At 33.0% G+C, this 25,259-nt stretch overlaps 3 protein-coding genes across 3 annotated transcripts; 1 reads left to right on the plus strand and 2 right to left on the minus strand.

Moving 5' to 3' along the window:
• Positions 1 to 94: 94 nt before the first annotated feature.
• On the minus strand, positions 95 to 10,913 carry LOC123716024 (WD repeat-containing protein CG11141). The gene is made up of 10 exons (XM_045671502.1): positions 10,544 to 10,913; positions 10,129 to 10,292; positions 9,686 to 9,809; positions 8,169 to 8,332; positions 7,787 to 7,922; positions 7,126 to 7,325; positions 6,926 to 7,029; positions 2,108 to 2,558; positions 1,732 to 1,779; positions 95 to 1,341 (listed from the first exon to the last, which is right to left on the minus strand). The coding sequence occupies exons 1-10, from the start codon at positions 10,766 to 10,768 to the stop codon at positions 885 to 887; spliced, it is 2,073 nt and encodes a 690-aa protein (XP_045527458.1). The 5' UTR covers positions 10,769 to 10,913; the 3' UTR covers positions 95 to 884.
• A 2,539-nt stretch (positions 10,914 to 13,452) lies between these two features.
• LOC123716112 (minor histocompatibility antigen H13) lies at positions 13,453 to 18,416 on the plus strand. The gene is made up of 7 exons (XM_045671675.1): positions 13,453 to 13,725; positions 14,495 to 14,676; positions 14,899 to 15,061; positions 15,548 to 15,731; positions 16,107 to 16,257; positions 16,509 to 16,667; positions 17,213 to 18,416. The coding sequence occupies exons 1-7, from the start codon at positions 13,534 to 13,536 to the stop codon at positions 17,274 to 17,276; spliced, it is 1,095 nt and encodes a 364-aa protein (XP_045527631.1). The 5' UTR covers positions 13,453 to 13,533; the 3' UTR covers positions 17,277 to 18,416.
• A 763-nt stretch (positions 18,417 to 19,179) lies between these two features.
• On the minus strand, positions 19,180 to 25,213 carry LOC123716113 (RNA 3'-terminal phosphate cyclase). The gene is made up of 9 exons (XM_045671677.1): positions 25,044 to 25,213; positions 24,856 to 24,973; positions 24,377 to 24,503; positions 23,857 to 24,042; positions 23,215 to 23,359; positions 22,356 to 22,468; positions 21,136 to 21,283; positions 19,779 to 19,889; positions 19,180 to 19,484 (listed from the first exon to the last, which is right to left on the minus strand). The coding sequence occupies exons 1-9, from the start codon at positions 25,083 to 25,085 to the stop codon at positions 19,392 to 19,394; spliced, it is 1,083 nt and encodes a 360-aa protein (XP_045527633.1). The 5' UTR covers positions 25,086 to 25,213; the 3' UTR covers positions 19,180 to 19,391.
• Positions 25,214 to 25,259: the final 46 nt, after the last annotated feature.

Genomic DNA, 25,259 nt, shown 5'->3' on the forward strand with positions numbered 1-25,259 from the left:
CAAATAAAAATAGCAATTTTAATTACAGGAATGTGAGGGCACTTAATTATTATCTATATTTACGCGATGTCCAAATCTTATGTTTAAACAAAAAATTCTGACAATTGACATTCAAATATGTCAATACTCAAAATAACAATCGGGAATATTTTTATTTTAACTACAATTAATTGTAATATCTAAACACTTCTGGAATAAACTGTTAGTTTTAATTATAAGCAGGCTGTCAAGTTTATTTTTACATTGCATTCTAGCGGTGCCTCCTACACTGTGTTGCCACTTTTCGTTGTTTTTCGAAAAGCTTTCTTGATTATAATACTAATGTGAGTATAACGTAACAGTTTTAATGAGGTTGGAAATGAACGATACTTCAAATAATGTTCGAAAATTTGTTCCTTTTTTTACCCACTAACTATTATTACTTGTGGCTTATTTTTAAGAGCCTCTTATAAATGCACCTTCGTTTGCGTCATATAAAATTACTGGCGTACAATACATAAACGTACGCGTGTGATGATAAGGTTTAATTAACTATGAATACTTCTATAATTTATACATTGTAAATATTACGCCAATTACTTTATTATTTGGATTACTTGGTCATGACACAATATATTTCAGAAATTATTTTGTGCAGTCTGTATATATTTTAACCTCGTGCTATAACTAAGTGAATTTATATATTTTGTTTTTAATTTTTAATAATCATAACACAATTTAAAACAAGCATTAACATATAAAAAAACTATTTCATATATTTAGTCAATAAATTTAAAGTTATTAAAAATCATAAGATCTAGAAATTATAATTGCGATAGCAACACTCGTGTCTAATCTTGTCATAATCGTTTCCGTTATATGTGATTTCAAATTAATAGCAAATTCTAAATTACCTCCCATTCGCTATCTAAATGGTCGTCAGGAGAGAGCAAATTTAAGCCGTCTTTAACTCCATTTTTCATTTCTAATCTTAGCTCAATACTCTCTAAATTCCAATTATTGGGCATCTGCATTAGTTTTGGAACCAAATCTGTTATTTTGTCGACTTTACTCATTGGTTTTTCCGATTTCATATCGACTTTTTTAATCTGTGTTAATTTTTTATCTATGGGCTTGTTAGTATCCAGTATTTCATTTTTATCGTCTATTGTTTTGGTGACATCTTTGACCATAAATTTACTTTCTTTTGTCTCTATTGGCTTGTAGATTGGTTCCTCGTAGGTGACATTGCTTTCAGGACTCTTGATACTAAGAGATTCTAAGTTCAACATTTTCGCTAATATCTTCTCTTTTTCTTCTATTTGCTTCTCAAGTTGTTCATCGTTTTGATCTGGATTGTTCCTGAAAGACATATTGTAAATGAATAGTTTTGGTAACATACCCGTCAAAAGCTGAATGATAATGTTAATTTAAACAGATGTCCTAGTTGCTCTATAGTTTGTGGTCATGCGTTCAAGCTTAATTATTAATTAATATTAATTAAGTAATTAATATTAAGAACGTACAGAAACCAGTTATTTGAAAAAAAACTACGAAATGACTGTAATCGACATGGGGCCGAAAAGCCTTACAATAAAAATAAATCATTTAACGAATGACTTAATAATCTAGTTACCATTTTAGTTAGTTAGTAAAAAGCGGGTCAACAATATTGGTTTAGGAAATATTTTGATTTGGTATGGAACACCAATGATTCGTGTGCAAAAAAACACAAAAGAAAACAATACATACCCATATATACTAACATTCATTACACAAGGAGTGGTGTAGCTGACATCTCTGCAATAACAAAAAAGTTAACAAGATAATCACTACTCGAACTGCATTTGACTATTCAGGAGGAAAACAATTCAACACAAAGAAAATGAAAAATTATCAGTGGAACGTTAGCTGTACCTAGTAGATTTCCTGTTGCGAACTGTGGAAACGACTCCCTCTATAGGGATAAATCGTCCCAAGGATATACGACCTACAGGAATTCAGAAATATTCCGTACTCCTGCCTCGTAGGCCGAAAAAGCATCCAATTAAAAATTAGGCGTCTATGGGCTGCGGTAGCTGTCTTGTATGGCCGTCACGCAGGCTCGTATATTACAATTAATGTTTACCTGCTCCTAGACCGACTTCGTACTGGGGTCATCAACCTTGGGGTACTGCCACCGGACCCTGCATCCCTCCTCCGACTGCGTCTACTGTGTATCAGCTCATCATCATACTTTTTCTCCATTATGCTATTATACAACTTCAACTTCCTTTGCAGTTCCTCAGATTTAACCCGTCTGATTTCTTCTACATCACTTGACACGTCCCTAAACTCGTTTATAATAGATTCTAAAACATTGTCAGATATGTCACGCGGTAGATGTTTTATTGGCGGGAGTTCGAAACATTCTTCTCCGTTCGGTACGTTGTCTATAGTCTCGTTGCGCGTGAACATGGCTATAGGCTGTTCAAGAACGCTTGTGACGTAGGGCACTGCTTGGTCGATGTGTGTGAGGTCATATACTGTATTCACCGCTTGCTGGAGCGTTGTGAGCGATTTGGACATTATCGGCTCGTCTGTTAAATTTATATTGACTTAGTATGATTAAAAGCAGAACAGAAAAAAGCACAACATCCAACAGAGCCATTGCTCACAAAACAACAACAAGCGGTAAAAATATCGTAAAAGGAAAATTAATTTGAAAAGAATTGTTAAAATAAAAATGCGCAAATAAAACAAAAACATATATTAACAAAGTACAATGGCCTTGCTGGTATCGTTGTCTACAAAATCATTTCTTTCACTCGTAATATAGTGAATGAAGGAAAATGTCTAAATGTTAAAGTTAAGTCGTCGGCATAATAATACATGTTACTTATAAAAATAGACTATTTAACAATGCCTGTAACAACAAATTGTGCGAAACACAATCTTCATTAATATCAACCTATATGAGACTAGATCTAAATTCACTTTAATTACTAATAAATGACTCAAGGTAATAAAATTAGTTAAGTACCTCATAATTTTTAAGTATAAATTTTCATTTTATTAAAAAACAAACCGATCAGGGACTTGCTCTGCCATTGAATAATTCTTGTTCATCAGACAATGTATATTAAGTAAGGAATTCTTCAGTCTGTCACTTTTGTTAGTTTTATTAGTGAACAAGCTAAATCGAGCTCGTCAAATAGCGTGCATTCTACCCCCATATTTCTATATACTTGCTTGTACAATTTAGGTCATCTTTTTCAAACTATCCAACACTTAACACAATAGCGGAGTAAGTCGCTGATCAATTCTATTAATACTTGTATATAAGACTTAAATGTCGAAATCATAATTAAATATGTACTATAAGATGCGAAAGGAATGATTAAGTGCATGCTTTGTAAATGGTTCGATCATTAACATTAACACTAAATATTCAGAGGAGAACTTGCCTAAATCAAATCATTTATTTGCTAAAACGTTAGTATAAAGAGAATTATCAATAAAACAGATGAATTAAATCTGAAACCAAGAGTCATATATAGAAATATAAATGCCAATAATTTTCGAGAGAATTTTACAAAAATAGTTATGGTTATTATAATTAATACTACACATTCTCTCAAATTGTTTACAATATGGTAAAAACAGATAATTATAACGGTACAATTACTGATTATTTTTTGTAAAGCAAGTCATCATTGTCATCAAGAATCTACACTATATTCTATATATTATTTTTTAATTGCCGTAAAAGACTAGTCATTAAAGTTAAAAATATTAAGTACCACTGTATTCTTATCCTAAATGGTAAAATGCATAAAAAATATAGCATTGGTCCCTATTTGGTATTTGTAAGGCACTAATTATTTGTGAAAAATATAAAATGCTACCAAAAAAACTAAAAGTATTAAAAAATAAAGATCATCTTTATAAGTAAAAACGCTGGAGTAAGAATACAATAAAATCATCAATCCAAATAATTTTAAACTCGTCTTAAAAAGGAAATAAAGACTAAAGACTGTATGCTAAAACGAAACCCTAGATGCTGTTTCGCTTGATTGTGAATGGTTAACGTATCTGACCAATGACAATCAAGCGACGCGTTCAAAAGTTTCGTTTTGTAACTCTGATATAAACGGGAGTTTATTATTTACATAACACAACGTTCGAGTGATTTACAGCAGTTGGTAAGAGTTAGACTTGGTCCAGTTATGTAAGGGCATCATAGCCTAGCGGTCTTTGTATGTGACTGCTGTGGTGAGGGGTACTGAGTTCGATTCCCGGTTCGAGTGCAAGTTTTAATTTATTTTAAATTTGTTCTCGGCCTTTGGTAGGGTTGTACGGTACCGGGCGAGTGCTTAAACCGTACATGGAGGGCACGGTCGAATTTCTATAGTATGCAGTGGGCAACGAACTATAGAAAGGGGACTGTAGGTTTAGAATGTAGCAATACGTTCTAGGCCGAGGATGGAAATTACAAGTGGTCAGTAATTCAACATTTCCCGACCGATGCACCAACAGGAATAACAATGTCTGTATTCGGTGACGATGAGAGTGTTAATCCCTCTTCTACTAATCTATCGACTATCATAGATGAGGATTATGATCAATTCTATAAAGAAAATAGAGGAACCGAGGACCTATCAAATGTTGATTACTCAATTAATTTTCCGTTAATTAGCGATGAGGTTGATGACTTCAGAAAATACATCCCATTTAGAAGATCTTGGAACATCAATGTTTGGAAGCAGAGGAAAGAAGTAGTTCAGAAGACAGTCCCAGATACCTCTATATGACAAAAAAATCAGTGAGCTATTGGATGTTACACAGGATGATTCATCCCAGACATTCGAAGTAGTGAGAGCCTTCATAAAAGGATGGTTGAATAAACAACAGGACAATCCGAACAAAGCTCACTGTCCAACTGCAATAAAAAAATGTGGAGCATACTTTCTGGATCTCGCTATATTGATTTTGAATCTCGCTATATTGATTCGGGATATCGCTATATTGATTTTGAATGCTTCGGATGACAATGAAAGATCAGAGCTCGTCAAAATTGAAGGAGTTAAGAGACATTCAACAGAATTCCCAAAGACTTTAATCTACCATTACTCAAAGTTTGGAAGAATTCTTGTTGTCGGAGGGTTTAGTTTCTTTTTGGAGAAGATGATCCTTGATAGAAACATGCTGTTAATGTGTAAAGACACCTTCATAGCCAGATTTCAAACATTGTTCTCAATGATCAATAGTTGAGTTGATGACTGGATCACACTAAGCAAAATCTATTTGATGGGGGACAGAATTCTAGCCCATCATGGTAATGCAGGATACAAGGCGATTAAATTGATAGAGCCCATCACTACAGTGAGGATTTCTGAACAGAATTCCCAGATTTCAAAGAGCATGTGTTGGCTAGTATAACTGAACCGGCTAGAGAGTCCCCTGGTTTGACAGAACTCAGCAGAGAGATACTCCGGATAAATTCAGTGGACCTGGCATTCACTGTCTTAAATGGCTCGGGAGAAATGACCCGGCTATGGGTGCATCGGCTGGAGGGGTCTCTTCAGAGACGCCTCGTCATTCATTCAGAATGAATGTGTCCGGCATAGGAGGCAAAATGGAGGGCTCAGGAGAAAAAAATTAGTGGGTCGGGTCTCTCCCCTCTGATTAGCAGAAGGATAAGAGTTAACCATCCCCACAGTCCCCGCGATAGCGACTGCATGCGCTCGCGGGCCTGCAGTTGTACATTTTTACCTCCTTCATAAAAAAAGGTCCAGTTATGTAAATAAAAATTCCGCGTAAAGGAATTGATATCAATTTGCTAATTTTGTAATTATATTAGTGACCATAATATTGTTATTCATATTATTGTATTATTTGAAACATATTGTTTAATTGACGTAATATAATAAGACTGGTAACAAATTTACTGAATATATGAATGGATGTGGAAATGGGAATTAACTGGATATAATGAATTTTATTAAAATAAAAAAAACTTCCTATGTCAACTGAAGTTGAAATCAACGGCAGCAGTCAAAAAATTTTTTTTTTGTATATTTGATATCTGTGAAACAGCCAACCCAATTCTACTATCGCTTTATGGTCTATGGTTGTAAATTTCATGTCACTGTATAAAAGCGATCTTTAAAACGAAACACGAATCATATACGATGTAAACTCCATGTAACGTCCCTCGATTTAACTACGAACCCCTTAAATAGTCGAAATCAATTGTTTTTGGTTGGTTTAGCTTATCCATGATACACTCCGCTTAGCATTCGACCCACTCTCAATAACAACAACATCTGAGTAATAAAGTAATTTTAAGATGCTAAAATTTGAAAAACCTGCGGTACTGTGTTCTTGTATCGATTTATAATCCTAGCCCGCAATAAACTCGGCATCATGCATACGAACTTTCTAAGAAAGTCGTTTTTTTGTTTACAAATTGGAATTGCTTTAGACTTTTGTTGAACATGAGTAATAAGTACGAGTCATAGATTATATATACGTTTTTCTTCTTTCCATTTAACGACATATCTCTATAACGCCATAAAATGCACAGTTCCTTCAGTGTCGTTATATAGTTTACACATTATTTAGTTTCCCATTTCATTCCTGTGTCATTTAATTTAATATTTCTAAACAAAATTGACAAAATCACATCATTTTCGAACTAATATATATGAGCCTCGGTATAAACGGATGTAACCCCTTACAGCATGTCTGATACAATTTTTCATTGTAAATCGCACCTTAATGCAACGCAACTTGAACTTTTATTTATCAATTTTAATTTCCGTGAATATATAATGTAGTGTCTTTATTGCTTAGTTTAAAAGTGTATTTTTTGAGTGCATAATTTTCGAATTGTATCCGACTTGCTGCAATTGCACAATGATCTTTTACTGGTTGAGTGAGGATTGCCTATTGGCGAACAGACCTTGCGCAAGCGTCGCTGGCTCCGGCTTATGTGCCAGACGCACTAGAGACCTCTCCCCTTCCAGGATGAAAATTTCTTCCTTGTTCACGGATACCGACAGGATACTGAAAAAAATAAATAATTAAAAAGCTTCGCCTCAAACACGTCAATTTTATTTTGAAATTGTTTCGTAAAATAAAAAGTCGGTTCATGGATCTTACCGTCTAAGGTCGTCAACGACAGCCACGGCAGTGAGCGACCTCGGGTCCAAGACATAGAGGAAGTGTTCGTTGTGCGAGACCAAAAAATGTTCGCGGAACACGTGTAAGGGACCAAAGTTGTACTCCTGCTCCGCATGACTGTGCTTCTTTTGAGACGGGTTCAGGAGCTCTGCCACTGTTAGAGGGTTGGAGATGGCTTCCTACAAATATAATTATTGCTGAAATTAGCATGCTCGCTCGCGTAGCGTAGACATTACGGGCAGACAGACAAAAGAAAATTTGAAAAATATTTTACGCCTTGTTATACTATTTTCTAATCTTCCTAATCCGTTGTATGTAGATTTTTTAAATGAACAGATAGTCCAGGCTTAAAAAGGTTATCGAGGAAAGATAGGTAGACTTCATAGGAAATAAATAAACTATGTATAGCTTTGATTAGCTAAATGGAATTTTATAAAATAAAAAACAGTTATTTAAATATTAAAATAATAACTCAAAATTGTACTAACAGTTTTGCCTCAGGTATTTTTTGATCTTAAAATTACTGAAATACCGCATCATACTTTGATAGGAGCCACAAAATAATATATTTACAAGAATATTAAAAATCCAGAAAACTTTTGTAGTCTTGGATGACTGTTATGAACATTTTATAACCAACCTTGAATAACAATGTCTGAAGAACATTTCCGGCCCGATCGGCTCGCCAAAGCCTCAGACCTGCGCGTGCGCAGTATGCGTTTGCAGCTCCGCCCTGCGCATATGAGTACTGGAAAACCGCACCCAAGGAGCACAAACTGAAATCATCAAAATACAATGTTTTAATTGCTAATAAAGTCCTCTTTCTGGCTGGCTATTGGGAATGAACTATTTTTTTTAAATAATATACATGAATTCTAAGAAATTTCGGATTAAAGATTAAATTTGCGGAGAAAACCTCAAGCTTGTATTAGTTCCTAATACTATTGTCGTAATATACAAAACATTCTTGTGCTTTAAACTACATTCCCAATGGGGTTCCAGTTATTTGTTTGAAATATTACCTTTTTCTTTCTTTTTTGCCCAGTTGGCTGACGTGCCACCGGTTGTCTCGTCGTTCACACACTATGCTGCGGTACTTGCTTGACACTAATAAAGTGTTTTGATAGTAACTCATTTGTACGATCTCATGTTGTTCATTCACTATCTCCATTGACTTGCATAAGTGCTGTGAAGGAGCAAACTATTCTAAGAAACACAGATAATAGATTTTGTGCAAAAAGAAATCTCTATTGACATATAGGTCATACATGTTACTGGTGTTTTGAATAAAAAGCACTTGATAGTCAAAGAATTGTCATTTTCTACATTAGCTCACGCTGAACATTAAATATTGGCTTAAGGATTCCATGACTATGCAAGACTTCATCCAAATCATTCTTTTATTGGAAAAATACGATTAAAAATTATACCAGGTACAACATATAGGATTTTTCTTATTTTTTTGGAATCAATCTGAAGACTAACTTTATTTTATAACTGTCCTATTTGGTTGACTGTAACAAAAATCAATCTAGAACTGTTTAGGAAAAAACACCTTTTGTACGGCAATTAAGGTTTACAATAATTTACCAAAAGAATCAAAAATCTTCCGACTAGTCTTTAAAAATCGACTGAGCATATTACTTTTGGAAAAAATGTATTATTCAATAAATGATTATTTGCGTGAAAAACTGTAGTAATTGATATAAATTTACTAACATTTGATATGATATGTACGATACAAATAATATAAGAATTGACTAATTCATATGACTAATAATGTAAAATGTAAAATTCCTTTAAAGACAAAATTGCGTGCCGTTGTGTGTGGCAATATGCAAACTTACTATTGTACCACCTTACACATTTCTGTACCATATTCTTGCAATAAATTATTATTATTAAGTATGCATGTAATAAAAATTCAAATATTACTAAGAAAATAATATTAATACATGTGGATAGAATAACAAAATACCTGTGTTTTTATGCACGTTCAAGTTGTTATGAACATGAAGGTTGATTTTAATTTGGTTAAACATGGGAAAAGGATAAAAAATATATACATATTTTTTTCAAAATAATTACAGTAAAGCTAATCTGTTGCTTCAAACAAAGGCATCAAAAACATAAATAATGTGTGATAAGTAAACAACAAAACAAACAAATATAACTGACAATAATTTTTAAAACAAAATATTAGAATTTAAAAATTGTACATTTTTAATGCAAGATTATTAAATGTAACCAGGGAAAGATAACATTATTGTATTTATCTACAATTCTATAAATAGATATGACTTCCGTTGTAAGAGGGTAATCCCCTGACTTTATTCATCAGCTGGTTTAATTTTATTTGTTATATTGACTGATAATCTATTTCAGAGATTTCATTTTTTATAATTAAGTTTTATACCTACATAATCACTGACATCAACAACTGAAAAAAAATACAATAAAATAGATATTTCCATATTTGCAACAATATTTTTTTTAATATTGTCACTGCTCTTTTAGATAGGCAGGATAATGTACTTACCATGTAAAAATCAATTTCAGTCATAATAATTACACCATCTTTGTCACCAGAAAACAGTCTCATTCCATTTTTAGACCATTCAATTGAAGTTATTTTACTTTTATGTAGGTCTCCAATAGTATACCTAAACCATACAAATAGTTATAGACTTTTTACATTTAATGATTACATATGGCTAAACATAGGCCATTTAATACTTTAAAAAAAAGGTTTATGTAAAAATGTCTTAATGAATAATAATGAATGTCAAATGTATATCATATAATAATACCATATATATGTTTTGCATGTATTTGTGTGTATTACATAAATACATGCAATACACACAATACATACAATATCTTTGTATTACCATCATGCATTACTGTAAGATGGCACCATCATAAAGAATTAACACAATTTTAAGCCTGACCAGTTTAAAGATTGAAGTAATCTTTACTCACCTTTCAACTTTGGGTTCTACTTTAGGCTTAAAAGTATCAGGAACATTTTCAGGATGCTCTTTAGGAATTTGAAATACTGTAACTTGTCCTGTTGCATTACCTGCTCCAACCATATAATCCACTGTGCTTACTATCTTTACAAAAGTTATGGGGGATGTAGAAGCCTAAAAACATGTTTTAGGATTTAAGTGCAATTTCATAATGTAATTTAGGTTTTGAATATGGTGAACCATTAATCAAAACTAAATACCAGAAATTTTAAATATTATATAAAAGTGAAATATTTTACAAATTAGCTTAGTTTTTTTACAGGACTAATATTATACAAATGGAAAAAAACTACTAATGCAGGTATTCTCAAAACCTATTAGAAACCAATTCTTGCGAAATTGTTACAAGGTGACCAAAAACATACCTCACAGCGAAGCCGTTGTATATTGCCTTTTTTCCTATCATACCAATACACCAGTCCAACATTCGTTCCTAAAGCTATATATTCACTAACAGCATCAACACAGGTCAAGCACAGTTCATTAGAAAATATTCCATTTTGGATTTTTGGTGGTATCAAGCTCAAAATATGTGAACAAGGTGTCCATTCTCGTACAAAACCTTCCTCTGCACCACTTGTAACTTCCATTTTTTCTCCCTGGCTTTACGATGGGTTCATATTCTATGCCGTATTAAATGCATGTTTTATATAAACAGAAATTTATCAAATTTTGACTTCCAATTAGAAAATAATAGGAAAATTCGTAATTAAAGTCTAAACTAAACTGATTTTTCATTCCATTGAATTTTGACATTTCATAAGTGCTGCTACTAAAAAATCTCCCCCGGAAAAATGCCAAATTTGACCCATTTGAGGGCAATAAAAAAATAAAATGCTAAGTATTGTTTTAAGGATAAATCTAGATATATACTTGCTCAAGTGATAAGTAATACAAAAATAACAAATATTTAAATATATCGAATTAACTTACAGGCTAAGAAAACAGGCTGAAAAAAATTACTGTGAGGAGATGTCAGAAGAAAAGTTCGAGTTATATTTAGAATTTGCTCGTAGTGCTAAAAAAAATTTTAAGAAAAAGAAATACGATGGTTGGCAATCATTTTGACTCCATTAGTCCAGACGTCAGCCCATCAGAGGTCTGGCGTAATATTCGTAGATTTAGATCTGTCTATAATTCTCCCACTTCTAAATTACCGCTAACCCTAGCTGATCAGTTCATGGATCATCTTGCTCCCCCTTCCCCCCTGGATAGTTTAGCAATATTCACTACGGACATAAGATTAGCTTTTTCAAACAACGAGTCAGTAATAGCTACTTTCTTAGACATAAGCTCAGCTTATGGAAGCAATGCTTTGCTTAAATGTGCCACCGATTCTATCAAACTTTATTATCAATATGCTCAGTGAAAGATACATTAATTTATTTATTGAAGATGTCAAATTATCTCGGACTGTTTGGAAACGATTACCACAGGGTTCTGTACTCAGTCCTTTGTTCTATAACATATATACGTACGATTTAGAATCATCATTGCAGGAAACAGCTAACGTACTACAATATGCAGACGATCTGCTTATATACACATCGGGCAAATCGATTGAAAAAAATTGCCAAACTCTAACATCTTCCCTCTCATTTTTAAAGTTATGGTTAAATTCGAATAGTTTAGACTTATCAACTGTATCCAAGAGTAGGATATTTTCCAGAATGCGTAGGCCTCCCCCGGTCCAGGTAAAGTTCAAGAATGTTTTGATTCCCTCGACTAATAACGTAAAATTCCTCGGAGTAGTTCTAGATTCCAAGCTTACCGGTGTATCCCACTGTGAATATATATCTGTGAGATTTGAACGTAATTTGAATATTCTTAGATGCTTATCGGGCATGTGGTGGGGAGCGCATTCACACTCCTTAAAACTGATTTACAACGCCATAATCAAAAGTGTAATGGATTACGGTTCTTTCCTATTGGAACCAGGCAATGCTTCTGATTTAAAAAAATTAGATGGCATTCAGGCAAAAGCAATGAGTTAAAATTGAGCAAAACCAAAAGTTAACATTTAACTATATTGTTGACACCAAGTGGCCACGATGGCATCGAATATGTACAGATGCATCTAAGCGTTCCAAAGAAGGCTATGTAGGTGTTGGTGTACTGCACTCTAATTACAATATTGTTCAAAAAACTAAACTCCCTCCTGTAACCTCCATGTTTACTGGCGAATGTATTGGCCTAGTTAAGGCCATAGAATACATCCTTCTACTAAAACTTCAAAAAACTGTAATTTTTACATATTCACTGAGTTCTTTAAATGCCCTAGCCCGGTTCCCGTTTGGCTCACATTATCAATTCCCTGTCATTTCTGAAATTAGAAACCTGCTATTGAAATGTTTAAAAGAAAACTATTCCGTATCATTTGCGTGGGTTCCTAGTCACAGTGGAGTATCTGGAAATGAGAAAGCCGATCGTATAGATTCTTATATCTTTTCGGGATTTATCTCAGGAATTCGTGGACTGAATCCTGGGCCCAAGATAGTATAAAAGGTAGCCATTATCGTGCTATTCAACCTTCTATACCCATTAAGCGCTGGTTTTGGAGTCTGAGATTCGGCAAAAGAGTTACAACAATATTGTCTCGTATGCGACTGGGACACGTCTGCACCCCAGCTCATCTTGCTAAGCTAAATATTATAGACAGCCCTACATGCGAATGCGGATATGAAGAAGCTGATTTGAACCACATCATGTTTGTTTGTTCTCGACGCGACCGGTCGGCTCTTCTCGAAGGTCTCATTTACCTTCAAATTCCTTTCCCTTCATCCACATCCTGTTTACTTGCAACATTAGACCCACATGTATATAAACTGTTATCTAGCAGCTTTTATCTTAAGTATTGATATAAAAATTTAGACAATATGAAAGTAAATTTATGTAAATATCTTGTCTTACACTCCTTTTTTATGTAGCTATATAAGAACTGATCTTTTATTTTTTAGATTTAATTTCCATTCTTAAATTCTTTTTCCTTTGATAATTATATCTTTTTACCCGTTTCCCTGTTTTTACCCTGGGCCACATTGCACAAACCGTGCGGGCCATAAAAATTAAAATTAATTTTTAAAATAAAATAAATAAATATATTAAAATATCTGTACTATTTTTATAAGAAATAATAATATTATTTAAAAAGTAATTTCAAATGTAACAAATCATATTACTGAACGTATATAAGTAAATAGTAGAGTGCCAACACAACGGATAGCAATGACGACTGACGTGTTCGTTTAGCTTTAGACTTGACATATTAGTGATATTTTGTTATTTTATTGTCAAACTTGTACCCGTAGAATCAGGACGCGTAGCAGTACTTAGAAATCTTTATTTTTATAATAAAATGGCAGAATCCGTGACAGAAATACCGGTTAATATAGAAGAAAGTATAAAAGAAACTTTACAAAATGGAACAATAAAACCTTATATGAGTATAGAAGGGGTGGCAGTCGCGTACTTAAGTTTGGTGGTCATGGCGATTTTACCCATATTTTTCGGATCATTTCGTTCAGTGAAATATCTTAAAGAGCAAAAGGTAAATATATTTTATTTTAGGTTGCAAGGTATTACATAGAATTAAACATAATACTACTTTTCCAAGTTGCAAGTAAAATGGCGAGGAGTATTAGTTCAAACGTATTTGTCATCGTGGCAGTGCTCTTACTAACACCATACTGCTAGTTATAGGAACGATAATTATATTGTTTAATATATGTTCTATCTGAGTTTACAGATTTTACACTTTTTTAAATTCATTGTCCTACTTAAGAATGTAATGTGTTAGTACTGGTTCACAAATATTTATTTATTAATAATAGAAAACAAGTTTTTTTGATTTACTTGTTGGGCTTAACAATCAAAACAAGTCAATAAAAAAACTTTTTAAATTCATACTTATATCTTCCACAAATACCATAATATTTGAAATTGTTGCTTTTGACATACTTTTTTCTGAGTCCAGTTAGTCTCTTTCTCATTTTACATGGTTGTATTTTAGTTGTTTCAATTTCAAATCCTTGTAATTATGAAAACAGCAATGCAGCTCCAATAAGACATTATCGTCACAACACCAATCCAGATAGATAGTTTTATATAGTGCACCTCTTAATGTTTACTTTTCTATTCAATTGGCGGTAGCAATACTTTATATTATGAGTATTTGGTGGTGTTTTTAACACTAGGAGAATTTTTTGTTAACGTAAATAGTTAGCATAAGTTTTTTTAAATAAATTATCTATCTATTAATCAACTAGTGTAAAAACATTGATAAGTATCGCATTGTTTTAAAAAATGTTAATTTATAGGAATCTGGTGAACGTCCTGAAACAATGTCCAACCGCGATGCACTCATGTTCCCAGTGATTGCCTCATGTGCTTTATTTGGTCTCTACATATTCTTCCAGTTCTTCTCCAAAGAGTATATAAACCTGCTTCTTACAGGTTACTTCTTTTTCTTAGGAGTATTGGCACTTAGTCATTTACTAAGGTGAGTTCAAGATTTTTTTGTAGTAATAATTTTTGCTTGTATAAAGTTTTATATATTTTTTTCTTACAGTATAATGTATTTCAAAATTAATAATATTAATAAAACATGGCTTAATGATAGTACCATGCTCTATGTTTCTTGTTAATCATGTGAATAAGAATAATGTTCATATTAGTTATAGACATACTAAAAGAAAACAACAAATTATTCTCCAAATTTCAGCCCAATCATATCAGTGATGATGCCAGCATCAGTTTCAAAAGTGCCCTACCACATATTGTTTACTCGAGGTGATCGAGATGTAGTCAACTATAAGTTCACCTCTTATGATGTCATATGTTTGGTTATTTCTTTCGTCTTCGGCCTCTGGTATTTACATAAGAAGGTGAGTTACCTTACGTTATTATTTTATTGAGAGTATTGGTAAAAGAATAAATATACAAATTGTCAATTGATACACAGTGCTATGGGGAAAAAATATGACTTTTTTCCTCAAGAAATTTATGCCATACCATATAGAATCTATATGTCAAGGTGAAAACTTGGTTAATAGACAATTGCCCTAATGGACCAATTTGAAATTTAGCACAGTTAAGATTTAATATAGAATATGCCTTAAAGCTATTTTTATTATATAAAATGCTTAGCGCAAACTGCCATGTTTGTCTTGTCTTCCACTGTATTCTTCTACTCCAGTATTTTTAATCAGTTTTTATTTCACTACTACTCTGGGTTGAGCCATGCCACTAAGGTATATAGGTGATAAAAGGCCATGTTTTATTTCTGTTAAATCAGTTTTTAATACCATAAATAGAGAATAAAAATTGCACTTCTTTTAATAGGTATGTTTTAAAACATGAATTATTTTCAGCACTGGATCGCAAACAATCTGTTTGGTATTGCATTTGCAATCAATGGAGTAGAGCTTTTGCAACTTAACAATGTCGTTACCGGCTGTATTTTATTGTCTGGACTCTTTTTGTATGATATTTTCTGGGTGTTTGGTACAAACGTAATGGTCACTGTTGCCAAGTCCTTTGAAGCGCCCATCAAATGTAAGTATATGTAATAAAATGCTTTAGGTTTTAAATCTGTAGGTAAGGGTAGATTTCATCGATACAAGATACGACTTATGTAATAACTTAAACAGTGTTTTTGATGTTATAAGCTTTGTGTGGGTTAACTTTTAAAACAAGTATACTTTGGTCGAAAAAAAGGCCCAAATTTTCTTTAATTTTAAATATATTTGGAATACTACCTATTTATACTGGAAATTTAAAAACGAGAATGTTAGAACCTCCATTAGCAAATTGTTGACGGGAATAATACAATATAAAGAAATTTTGAATCACGTTTTGCGCCGTGAATATTTTTCTTATTTGTTAATTCCCGTTTTCCAACTTAAGTTAACGTTACTTATACTTTTACAGTGGTTTTCCCTCAAGATATTTTCGTGAACGGTTTCAATGCCAGTAACTTTGCCATGTTGGGTCTGGGAGACATTGTGGTGCCCGGTATCTTCATTGCTCTGCTTTTGCGCTTCGACAAGAGTCTTAAACGCAATTCGGAGTTCTACTTCAGGTATACATTTTTGACTAGAATTGACTTTTCAACGAATAAGTGAATAAATTTGAACACATTTAGATAATAAATTTTTAATAGGCAAGTCCAGGCCAAACATACATGTACACTTACAAACCAAAGCACACGGCATGAAAGCCTCAATAATTACCTAAGAAAGAAAATTACGTTATTAAGACACTAGAGAAATATTGATTTAGATTTTTTAATTATTTTACGATACTAATTTTCTGTAACTTTTCTACTCTTAGAGCTACGTTCACAGCCTACATCGTAGGATTATTGGCCACGATCGTGGTAATGCACGTGTTTAAACACGCACAACCCGCTCTGCTCTATCTGGTACCGGCCTGTCTCGCAACACCCCTTACTCTTGCGTTACTCAAAGGAGATCTCAATGCTTTGTTCAAGTGAGTATCATAAACACTTTATCGCCGTAATAAACCTTTCAGATTGCGGAGCGTTCAAGTATTAAGTCACGCAATTTTTCGAGATTCCACATCACCCCCCCCCCCCCCCCCCCATGAAATGCGCCGTAACGTTTTTGTTTCCAATAGGTAAACGCTTCGTGACCAATTCCAGTGACTCTTTAAATAATATTGACAATAACGCGTAATTCAATCCCCGCCCCGCATCGTTAATCCCTTCCAAAATTCGTTACGTAATACTTGAATGTTCCCTTGGTCTGTGAATAATTTCTCATTATATTTTGTTCTTACTTAATTAGTTTATATGTATGTTTATAGCTCTCCCAAAGGAATATGTAATTTCCATATTAATAGCAATTGTGTATTAATAGCATCTTTATAAAAGCAGTATCCGCTTAGTGTGGATAAAAAGTTCCTTGTTTATTTGAATTATGTAAATAAAAAAAGGTTTTTTTTTCTAAGTAGTGTAAACAATTTGTTTTTAATAAATATTAAGTTTTATAGTAAACCAATTATTGATTTTACAGCTATGAAGACCAAACAGCTATTGAAGAGAAAGCAGACACGAGTAAGGCAAAGAAATCTGAATAATGTACAATAAAATAATTCGTCAAGCACAAATTTATTTCACACCATGGTTATTAAAAGTAAGGGACCGTAATTGGCAACATTTTCAAATACACGGCTATAACTTAAGTTACGTTTTAGATCTCAAACTGCTTATAAAAACCCCCTTTAAACTGTTTAAAATAACGTCGTCATATATATTCCCGTGATTATGCTATTCCAGTACTTTATTACGCCTCATCCCCAAATCATTTGGGGACGTTTATTAGAACCAACAAGCGAAGAAATGTGAGACCAAAAGCTATAAAGGCACAAGAATTATATTTATCTGTGATAATTTGTGTTTTGTAGAAATTTAAATGACAGTCCTCTACAATACGTAATACGTACGTAAGTACGCGTACGTGCGTATACTTCGTTAGGCGATCTGTACCACGAGTATGCCAAAGTGTTAAACGCTAACGGTAAAGGAAAATTTAATACAAACATTTTCTTGGCGTTTCTATTTATTTTATTTTTTCCAATGCGCGATAATTTTAAGGCCGTGTATTTTTTTAAATAATTTATTCGATCTTCCCGTATCTTCCATTGGTGGTATTTTGAAACTTGTATAATTATTAATATTTAGCTAAATGCAATTAGTTATTGTTAGAAAGTACCTTAACGTATTGCCCTTTTCACAATTACTTTTATACTTTGAACCATGTAAATAATATATTTTCTTACGAACTGCAAATTAGGTTGTTGTTTCAGAATTTACAAGTGTATGTTACAAATAAATTCTCTCTTTATTTTATAAGTTCTTTTGTTTGTTTCTTTATAATCTGTATTGTTTTTTTATATAGGCAGTTTAGAAAATTTTGCTATTTTTCTTAAATACTTTTGTTCGTATCGTATTCTTAGATACATTTTACGGACTGTACTTCATATTTTTCTTCTAATCTACTAACGAATTCTAACTTATGGAGACTAAAACAATTGTAGAGTTTCTAGTTCATTATTAAAAGTGAAATTAATCTGGAATGCGATAAAACTTATTCTTATATTATTTCTCCACTGCCTATAATTTATTGGTAAGTTTTACGTCATAATAAGAATTTATATCGAATTTATATACCACAATTGACAACAATGTCTGGGCTATGTAATAAATATTAAAAAATATTTTTTCTTTTACTGTATTTTCCCATTGTTAGTAACGTCGCTATCGTTCGAGGTTTCATGTTTAATGTTCATATACAAGATGAGTGGGACACCAGGACTCAAGAATATATAGTAATTTGGGACACGTTTTTGGATTTTCTACTTGCATGTGGATTATGTCAATAAACAGCTTTAAGTAAACTAATTGCCTCCACATCGGCTCTCGTGCCACCTCCGCTTTTGGGAGGCGAGGAGCATCAACCACTCAATCACATGATTTATTTGTGATATAAACGCGCAGGCATTATATTAGTAACTAACGTAGTTATTCCAGTCACGTCCACATTTTCGCATATGTAGCGAGCAACTAAATTGACCGAGTGTGGATGTCTACCTATCTGTGCCGGCTTTAGACGTAAATTTGTTAATGTTGCTTTCTGAAGAATTAATACTTATGGGGGGGGGGGGGTGTAATCTTTCAGAAATTCATTACTTATTAGAATATATTTAATATAGCATATGTCAGTTACGATAAAACAATTTGCGCAGTCGAACCCACAGCGTCAATTATTTATTTTTTATTATACATGTTTCAAAAATATTTCCATAATAGAAGTATTGCAATTCGGAGGTTGGCTGAATATTATAAAAGAAGCCCATTAAGCAAATAATAATTAGGTTTAACGGTTTAGCACTTCTGCCAGTAAAACTTTAATTACAGTATAAATCCATTTTAAAATTTTCATATTGGAAACAATTAAAATACTAAGTATATTCATATTACTTTATTTGAATCAGTCTGTTATACATTCATTATATATTCAATTAGAATAAGTTATCTTTTATATAATCAAGCTTATGTTAATATGCGTGAACCTTTGGCAATAGATATACACACATGTATGAGTATGTAGCCCATTTTTAATAGAGCCTTAAATTATAATATAATTTCTACTTTGCATCGTTAAATCGCGTTATAATCTATGAAAATATCAATTAATCGTTTATAGATATATTCTTGTTGCAAAATCCCAATCCGTTGCATTCGATAAAGTTTTCGTCACCATCAGGTCGTATTGTGAATTTTGTCTGGAAATAATAGAATTATCAAGAGCGTTTCGTTGATCACAACAGCAACTGTGATGTCAATTTTAACCGACTTCAAATATGCATCAATTCATAATGCACGATAATATCACAAACGAATTAACTAATTTTGATGATAAAATCATCTCAATATGACGTAATTCTGATAATTTTTTAGACAATAATTGCGAAATTTAGTTAGTTTAATCAAATATTATGCAGTTTCAGCAATATAACACAGCGTACAGGTATAAACTGACGAAAACCAAGTAAAAATAATTAAAAATCGATTTCTACCTTAGCGATGGTCTCGGCTATATGTATTGCTGTCTTGGTGTGTAATGTGATCTCTCCTGTATGAACCATTGATTTCCCATTCGCCAAGCACATATATATTATCATTTGGTCCTTTTAAAAAACCAAATGTTATTTTAATGTTGGACATAAATATAATACAATATTAGTACATTTAATATCATCTTTATATAGGAGTCTTGTGTGCGTGTAATTGTAAATATAATCTTAAACCTACTGATATTGATGAAATTGTTTATGAGATGTTATATTTTTGTATATATATTATATATGTATTCACTCTGTACACAAGAATAATAAACACAGAAAATATTGAATGTTTGATTGAATCAAAGACAATAAAAGTAATAGACCAAAGGTAATTAAAAATAAATACAACACGGAAAACTGGCTATAGGGATGGCGACACTGACAATCAGAAATAATTTAATCTATGGAAAAATTCAATAATTGCCAATACGTATACGCAATAGTTTATCACATCTTTACATCAAAAACAATTAAGTGCAAATAAGATTTTGAATATCATATTTCGGATTCAAATCATGCCTTTTGTAGCCATAATCAATATCACACGCTACTTTACCAGATGGCACACAAATTTAACAACATATTTGGAATAAGAGGGAAAGAGTAGCCATACCTACGTACATACCATGCTTTGTACCATGTACCATCGAGGCTTGTTTAATAATATTATTTTGTCCTGGCAACATTTAGACAAATACGACGGAGGTAAAAATGTCGAAATCTCCTAAGCTCCGTAGGTATAACTATATATATTATTTTTAATACGACTAACAAGAACTTAAATAAATATATAACAGAACAAAATAAATTCAATTTTTACTTGCAATTCCAATAATGTATTCCAATGTATTTACGTACATATGAAATCAATTTTGTATTTATTGTGTGTCTACGTAATTTTTTTATAGAACACGTTTGTATTTTTTTAAAGTAAAGACTTACAAACTTGCAATCATAATACTATTTAGATTTTATGAAAGTTAATTTTGTACAGATTTCTATAAATCTGTAAAGTGCGGCATCACTATACCGATTGACAACCTCGCCTAAGCATCGGGGCGTACAAATGATTTATAAAGACATATTTCGCAGCGGATTTCTAAACAATACTTTATTGGTACAACTTGTGACTTCCATAGATAAAAAATTTAATTCCTACGCGATACGATTACGATTTTCCATTGATACGCTTTGTCTTTTTACTTTAAAATTTGAATGAAGAAAATTGGAAGGCTTATACCGTATAAATGACATTTATTATTTACTGTTAATAACTTTGTCATATTTACTATGGAATTATTATTATCACCTGTGCATGTGAATCAAGGCTGACAGATGAATTAAGTAATTTCATAAAATCCGTCCCAATTTTTTGTCCAGCTTCGAAGGCATCAGTGGGGCCCTTACCTAAAGCGTCGATACCTATTACAGTACCATTTCCGATAGGACTCCATAAACTGAAAGATAAGCTACCTGTAACTAATTGGTCAGAAATCCACTGTTTTGTCGATATATTGTTTTTTTTTTAGAACAGGGGGCAAACGGGCAGGAGGCTCAACTGATGTTAAGCGCCGCCGCCGCCAGACACTTTCAATGCCAGAGGGCTCGCGAGTGCGTTGCCGGCCTTTCAAGAATTGGTACGCTCTTTTCTTGACCCTATGTCGAATTGGTTTGTAAATACTTCAGTGGGCAGCTGGTTCCACATAGGTACTGGTGGTGCGCGGCAAAAACTGCCTTAGAAAACGCTCAGTTGTGGAACGACGGACGTCGAGGTGATACGGATGGTATTTTGCCTTGACGTCCGATAATAATATATTATAAGAAAATACAGTACTGCATCAAAAGGCTGGGATGCATACCTAATAAAGTTGTTATCTGTTAAGTCGTGTAAGTTATAGATATAACTCGAGAGCGGCTGAACCAGTTTGATTATTTTTTTTAATTCTGTTATAATAGCTATATCAGTCAGAAAAAACATTGATCATTCAGTGACAAAAGTGACAGTCAGACTGACTAACCCTGACTGAAGTATTTTCGAACCAATTCTTGAAAGGCCGGCAACGCACTTGCGAGCCCTCTGGCAATGTGAATGTCCATGGGCGGCCGTATCACTTATCATAGGTGAGCCTCCATACATTATGTACGTACATAAATTGTTTTTTTTTAAATAGAGGCAGTGAGATCTAATTTAGAGAGAGAGAGTTAATTTATATTGTGATCTTGTCTTTCTGAACCCTGGGGTCGTGCGTTCGAAGCTGTGCACCGACGGAATTTCTGCGAATTTAGCAATCGCTCGTAGGTTGGAAGAAAATAGGCCGGTTGCCTATAAGATCGCGTATCAAACAGAAATCTAAAAACTTGCAACGGTAATATATTGTTGATGTAGGGGTTTAGATTTAATTGAATATATGTAAATGTTGTGCCTGTACCTAGATTTTTTGGGAAACGAACAAACACGGCTTGCATCAACAATTAACCCCAATAGAGCTTTTAAAGTTTTCTTTATATTTTAAACCTGTTAAGACTTACAGAATACCGCTGCAGTTATTTCGTACATATTGCTGGTCTTTTATACAATTAATATACACTGGATAACTCATATCTATTTTGTCTTTAGCACCATTGGCCATTTCATAAGCGATCTGAAAAAAATAATTATTATCTGTCAGTTGGAGCACTCTATGTATATTAACACTTCGTTGCGTACAGAAAGATAATACAGTTGACATAATTAAATGAAAAGTATGGAAAAAGTATGGTACTGGCGGCCTTCGCTTTCGAGCGATCTCTTACAGCCAACTATTATTAATATATAATAGCTGAGGAATTTTTTATTCATTATTATATACATCTTTATAAAGCAGTGTTGGCCTACTGGCTTCAGCTTGCGACTCTCATCCCTGAGGTCTTACGTTCGATCCCCGGCTGTGTACCAATCGATTTTCTTTCTATATGCGCATTAGTTTGAACGGTGAAGGAAAACATCGTGAGGACACCGGCTTGTCTTAGACCCAAAAAGTCGACAACGTGCGTCAGGCACAGAAGGCTGATCACCTACTTGCCTATTCGATTAACAAATGATCATGAAACAGTTACGGAAATCTGAGGCCCAGACCTAAAAAGGTTGTAGCGCCATTGATTTTACATGCATATTTATATATATCAATCTTCTATTCGTGTGAATATAATTAAACTCCTAAACAGCTATACCGATTTTGGTGAAATTTTTTGCGTGTCAAGTTGATTCATCATTCAAAATAGTAATAAACTATCAAATTACAAGCAATACTAAAAACATAAAACCTAAACCAATCAGCTTAATTTAATTAGTAGGTCCACCCCTACTCAGTTTAATATTATTATAAATTATTCTTATAATAATTTTTACCTTAACAGGCAATTTACCAGCTACAAAGCTCCATATATTGACGAACAAAGGGCCTCTATAAAGTTGATCATGAAAGGTAACACCATTTAAGGACTGAATTGGGTTCACAGTCACTTGTACATGTCCACCTCCTCGGGGAAAGTATCTGTCATTAAAAGGGTTTCGCTTAATACATTTCATTTTCGCATAATAATTATTGAGGAGAGCCGTAACCAACTTGTTTCCAAATTTGAAACAATACTGCAGGTTTTTGTGTGGGATTGTTGTTAAGTTTTGTTAAGCTTATTAAGTTTAACCCTACAGACTCAGGTTTGTTCGTAGTCTGCTACACATGGCAGAAGGATCTTAATTTTTTTTTCTTTTAAATAGGAGACAAACGGGGAGGATGCCACATGATGATAAATGATATGGACACTCTCGTTGCCAGAAAGCTGGCAAGTGCATTGCCATCCTTTCAAGAAACCCTCTTTTCTTGAAGGACCCTAAGTCAAATTGGTTCAAATACCTCAGTGGGCTTCCTTTTATACTTCTTGTAGATTTACCTAGGTTTTCTAGGTTAAACATAGGGTCCACCAATTCACCTCCTGTATGTGACTGTAATGAAGCTTCTTATGGCTATTTAAATGTATGTTTATATCCTACCCTCTCTTTATTAGCTTCCAGGAATATTTAGCACCAAAATTTTTCAGGTTTTCTCTAAATATTTCATTCATGTAATCTATCTGTGGCGCCATGTCTACATTGGTCCCTCCCTTCAGATCTAAGATAACAGGAGAATCTGCCATCAGTGCACAGGGTAGGGCCACTTGGAGTAAAAGGCTTACAGATCTGGAATCAAATAGCAGTTTTAACTAAAAAGTTAATCAAATATTTATTATTTGATAATAGCAGAGAAAGCTATTTACAAAGAGATGGAATATTTTGTAATACACACATAGATCTCATTTCTTTTGAGTCCATATACATAGTGCTACATAAATTTCTTAATATCCAAATTAATTTTACAAGCATAATATGTATGTGTTTGTGTTATCTTAACAATAAGAAGTACAATTGTGAATTCCTTTAAAAGCACTTAATCATTTTTTTTAAACTAGCTGCTGATTTTTAGGAGTAATAATAATTTTTAATGGTGGGTATGTTTCACTTTAGATATATTTACCCTGCTGTCTGGATATCAGCTAGGTATTGACCACCTCTGATCTTCCCTGGGATAAATTGAATATCAGTAGAACCAATATGAGCACCACTTAATTTTGCCTGGCACATTTCTGCTACTAGCTGAATTCCTGAAATAAATACATGGGTTTTTCCACATTTTAAAGTTTTCTACTTCTTATTAAACATTGTGTTTCAAGTGAAAATATCTTGTCAGATATACCTATAATTTTGTTTAATTAATGGAATTATATTTATGAACTTACACTAAGGGACTATGTGTGTGAGAAATATTTTAATTTACATTTAAAAAAATTAAGAGTTTTTACTTATAATAGATATAAAATTTTAAGTTGGCGTAAGTTTAAAAAGGTCTAGGAAGACAGCATGTTTCAAAATTTATTTTTATTGAATCTGTTGGAAAGTTAGGCCTAGTAACTACTACATTTCTTTGCGGGTTATACCTTAATTATTATCATTAACCTTTTAAATGTTGCGCTGCCAAGCCGGGACTTTTTCTACCGGCTCGAATATTTTTTACCCTCACCGGTATGCCAAGAATTGCACTCAATGAAATGGAATTTCTCAGAATTTGGCCACCCTAGAATTATTTCAGTAATAATAAAGAATTTTTTCAATTCGTTAGCATAAAACACAGAAGGATTCCTTACTCCTTCTAAAACGCTCCCATCAATATCCAAAATCTCCGTCATATTAATATTATGCCGTTGTAACGTATGGTTAGAAATTTATTTTCTTTTCGTTCTTTGTGTTCAATATTTAAATTTTAATATTAAGCTGCCTAAGAGAGTCGATGGTACTACTAATTACTATACTCTGAAACAGATTTTTCATTCCATAGAATTCTGACATTACATAAGTGTTGC

The sequence above is a fragment of the Pieris brassicae genome, chromosome 11 (genome assembly GCF_905147105.1).
Source record: "Pieris brassicae chromosome 11, ilPieBrab1.1, whole genome shotgun sequence".
Classification (NCBI taxonomy): domain Eukaryota; kingdom Metazoa; phylum Arthropoda; class Insecta; order Lepidoptera; family Pieridae; genus Pieris; species Pieris brassicae.

Excerpts from the sequence above, each read along its gene's own strand:
- LOC123716112 (XM_045671675.1), top strand. The coding sequence starts at position 13,534 with ATGGCAGAATCCGTGACAGAAATACCGGTTAATATAGAAGAAAGTATA. Across the intron at positions 14,677-14,898 it reads GCACTTAGTCATTTACTAAG|CCCAATCATATCAGTGATGA; the intron begins GTGAGTTCAAGA and ends TCCAAATTTCAG. Across the intron at positions 15,732-16,106 it reads CTTTGAAGCGCCCATCAAAT|TGGTTTTCCCTCAAGATATT; the intron begins GTAAGTATATGT and ends ATACTTTTACAG.
- LOC123716113 (XM_045671677.1), bottom strand. The coding sequence starts at position 25,085 with ATGACGGAGATTTTGGATATTGATGGGAGCGTTTTAGAAGGA. Across the intron at positions 23,360-23,856 it reads TGGAAGCTAATAAAGAGAGG|ATACTTTCCCCGAGGAGGTG; the intron begins GTAGGATATAAA and ends TTTTAATGACAG. Across the intron at positions 19,890-21,135 it reads GCCTTGATTCACATGCACAG|GACCAAATGATAATATATAT; the intron begins GTGATAATAATA and ends GTTTTTTAAAAG.
- LOC123716024 (XM_045671502.1), bottom strand. The coding sequence starts at position 10,768 with ATGGAAGTTACAAGTGGTGCAGAGGAAGGTTTTGTACGAGAATGGACA. Across the intron at positions 9,810-10,128 it reads GTAGAACCCAAAGTTGAAAG|GTATACTATTGGAGACCTAC; the intron begins GTGAGTAAAGAT and ends TGTATGGTTTAG. Across the intron at positions 8,333-9,685 it reads CTGAAATTGATTTTTACATG|CACTTATGCAAGTCAATGGA; the intron begins GTAAGTACATTA and ends GCTCCTTCACAG.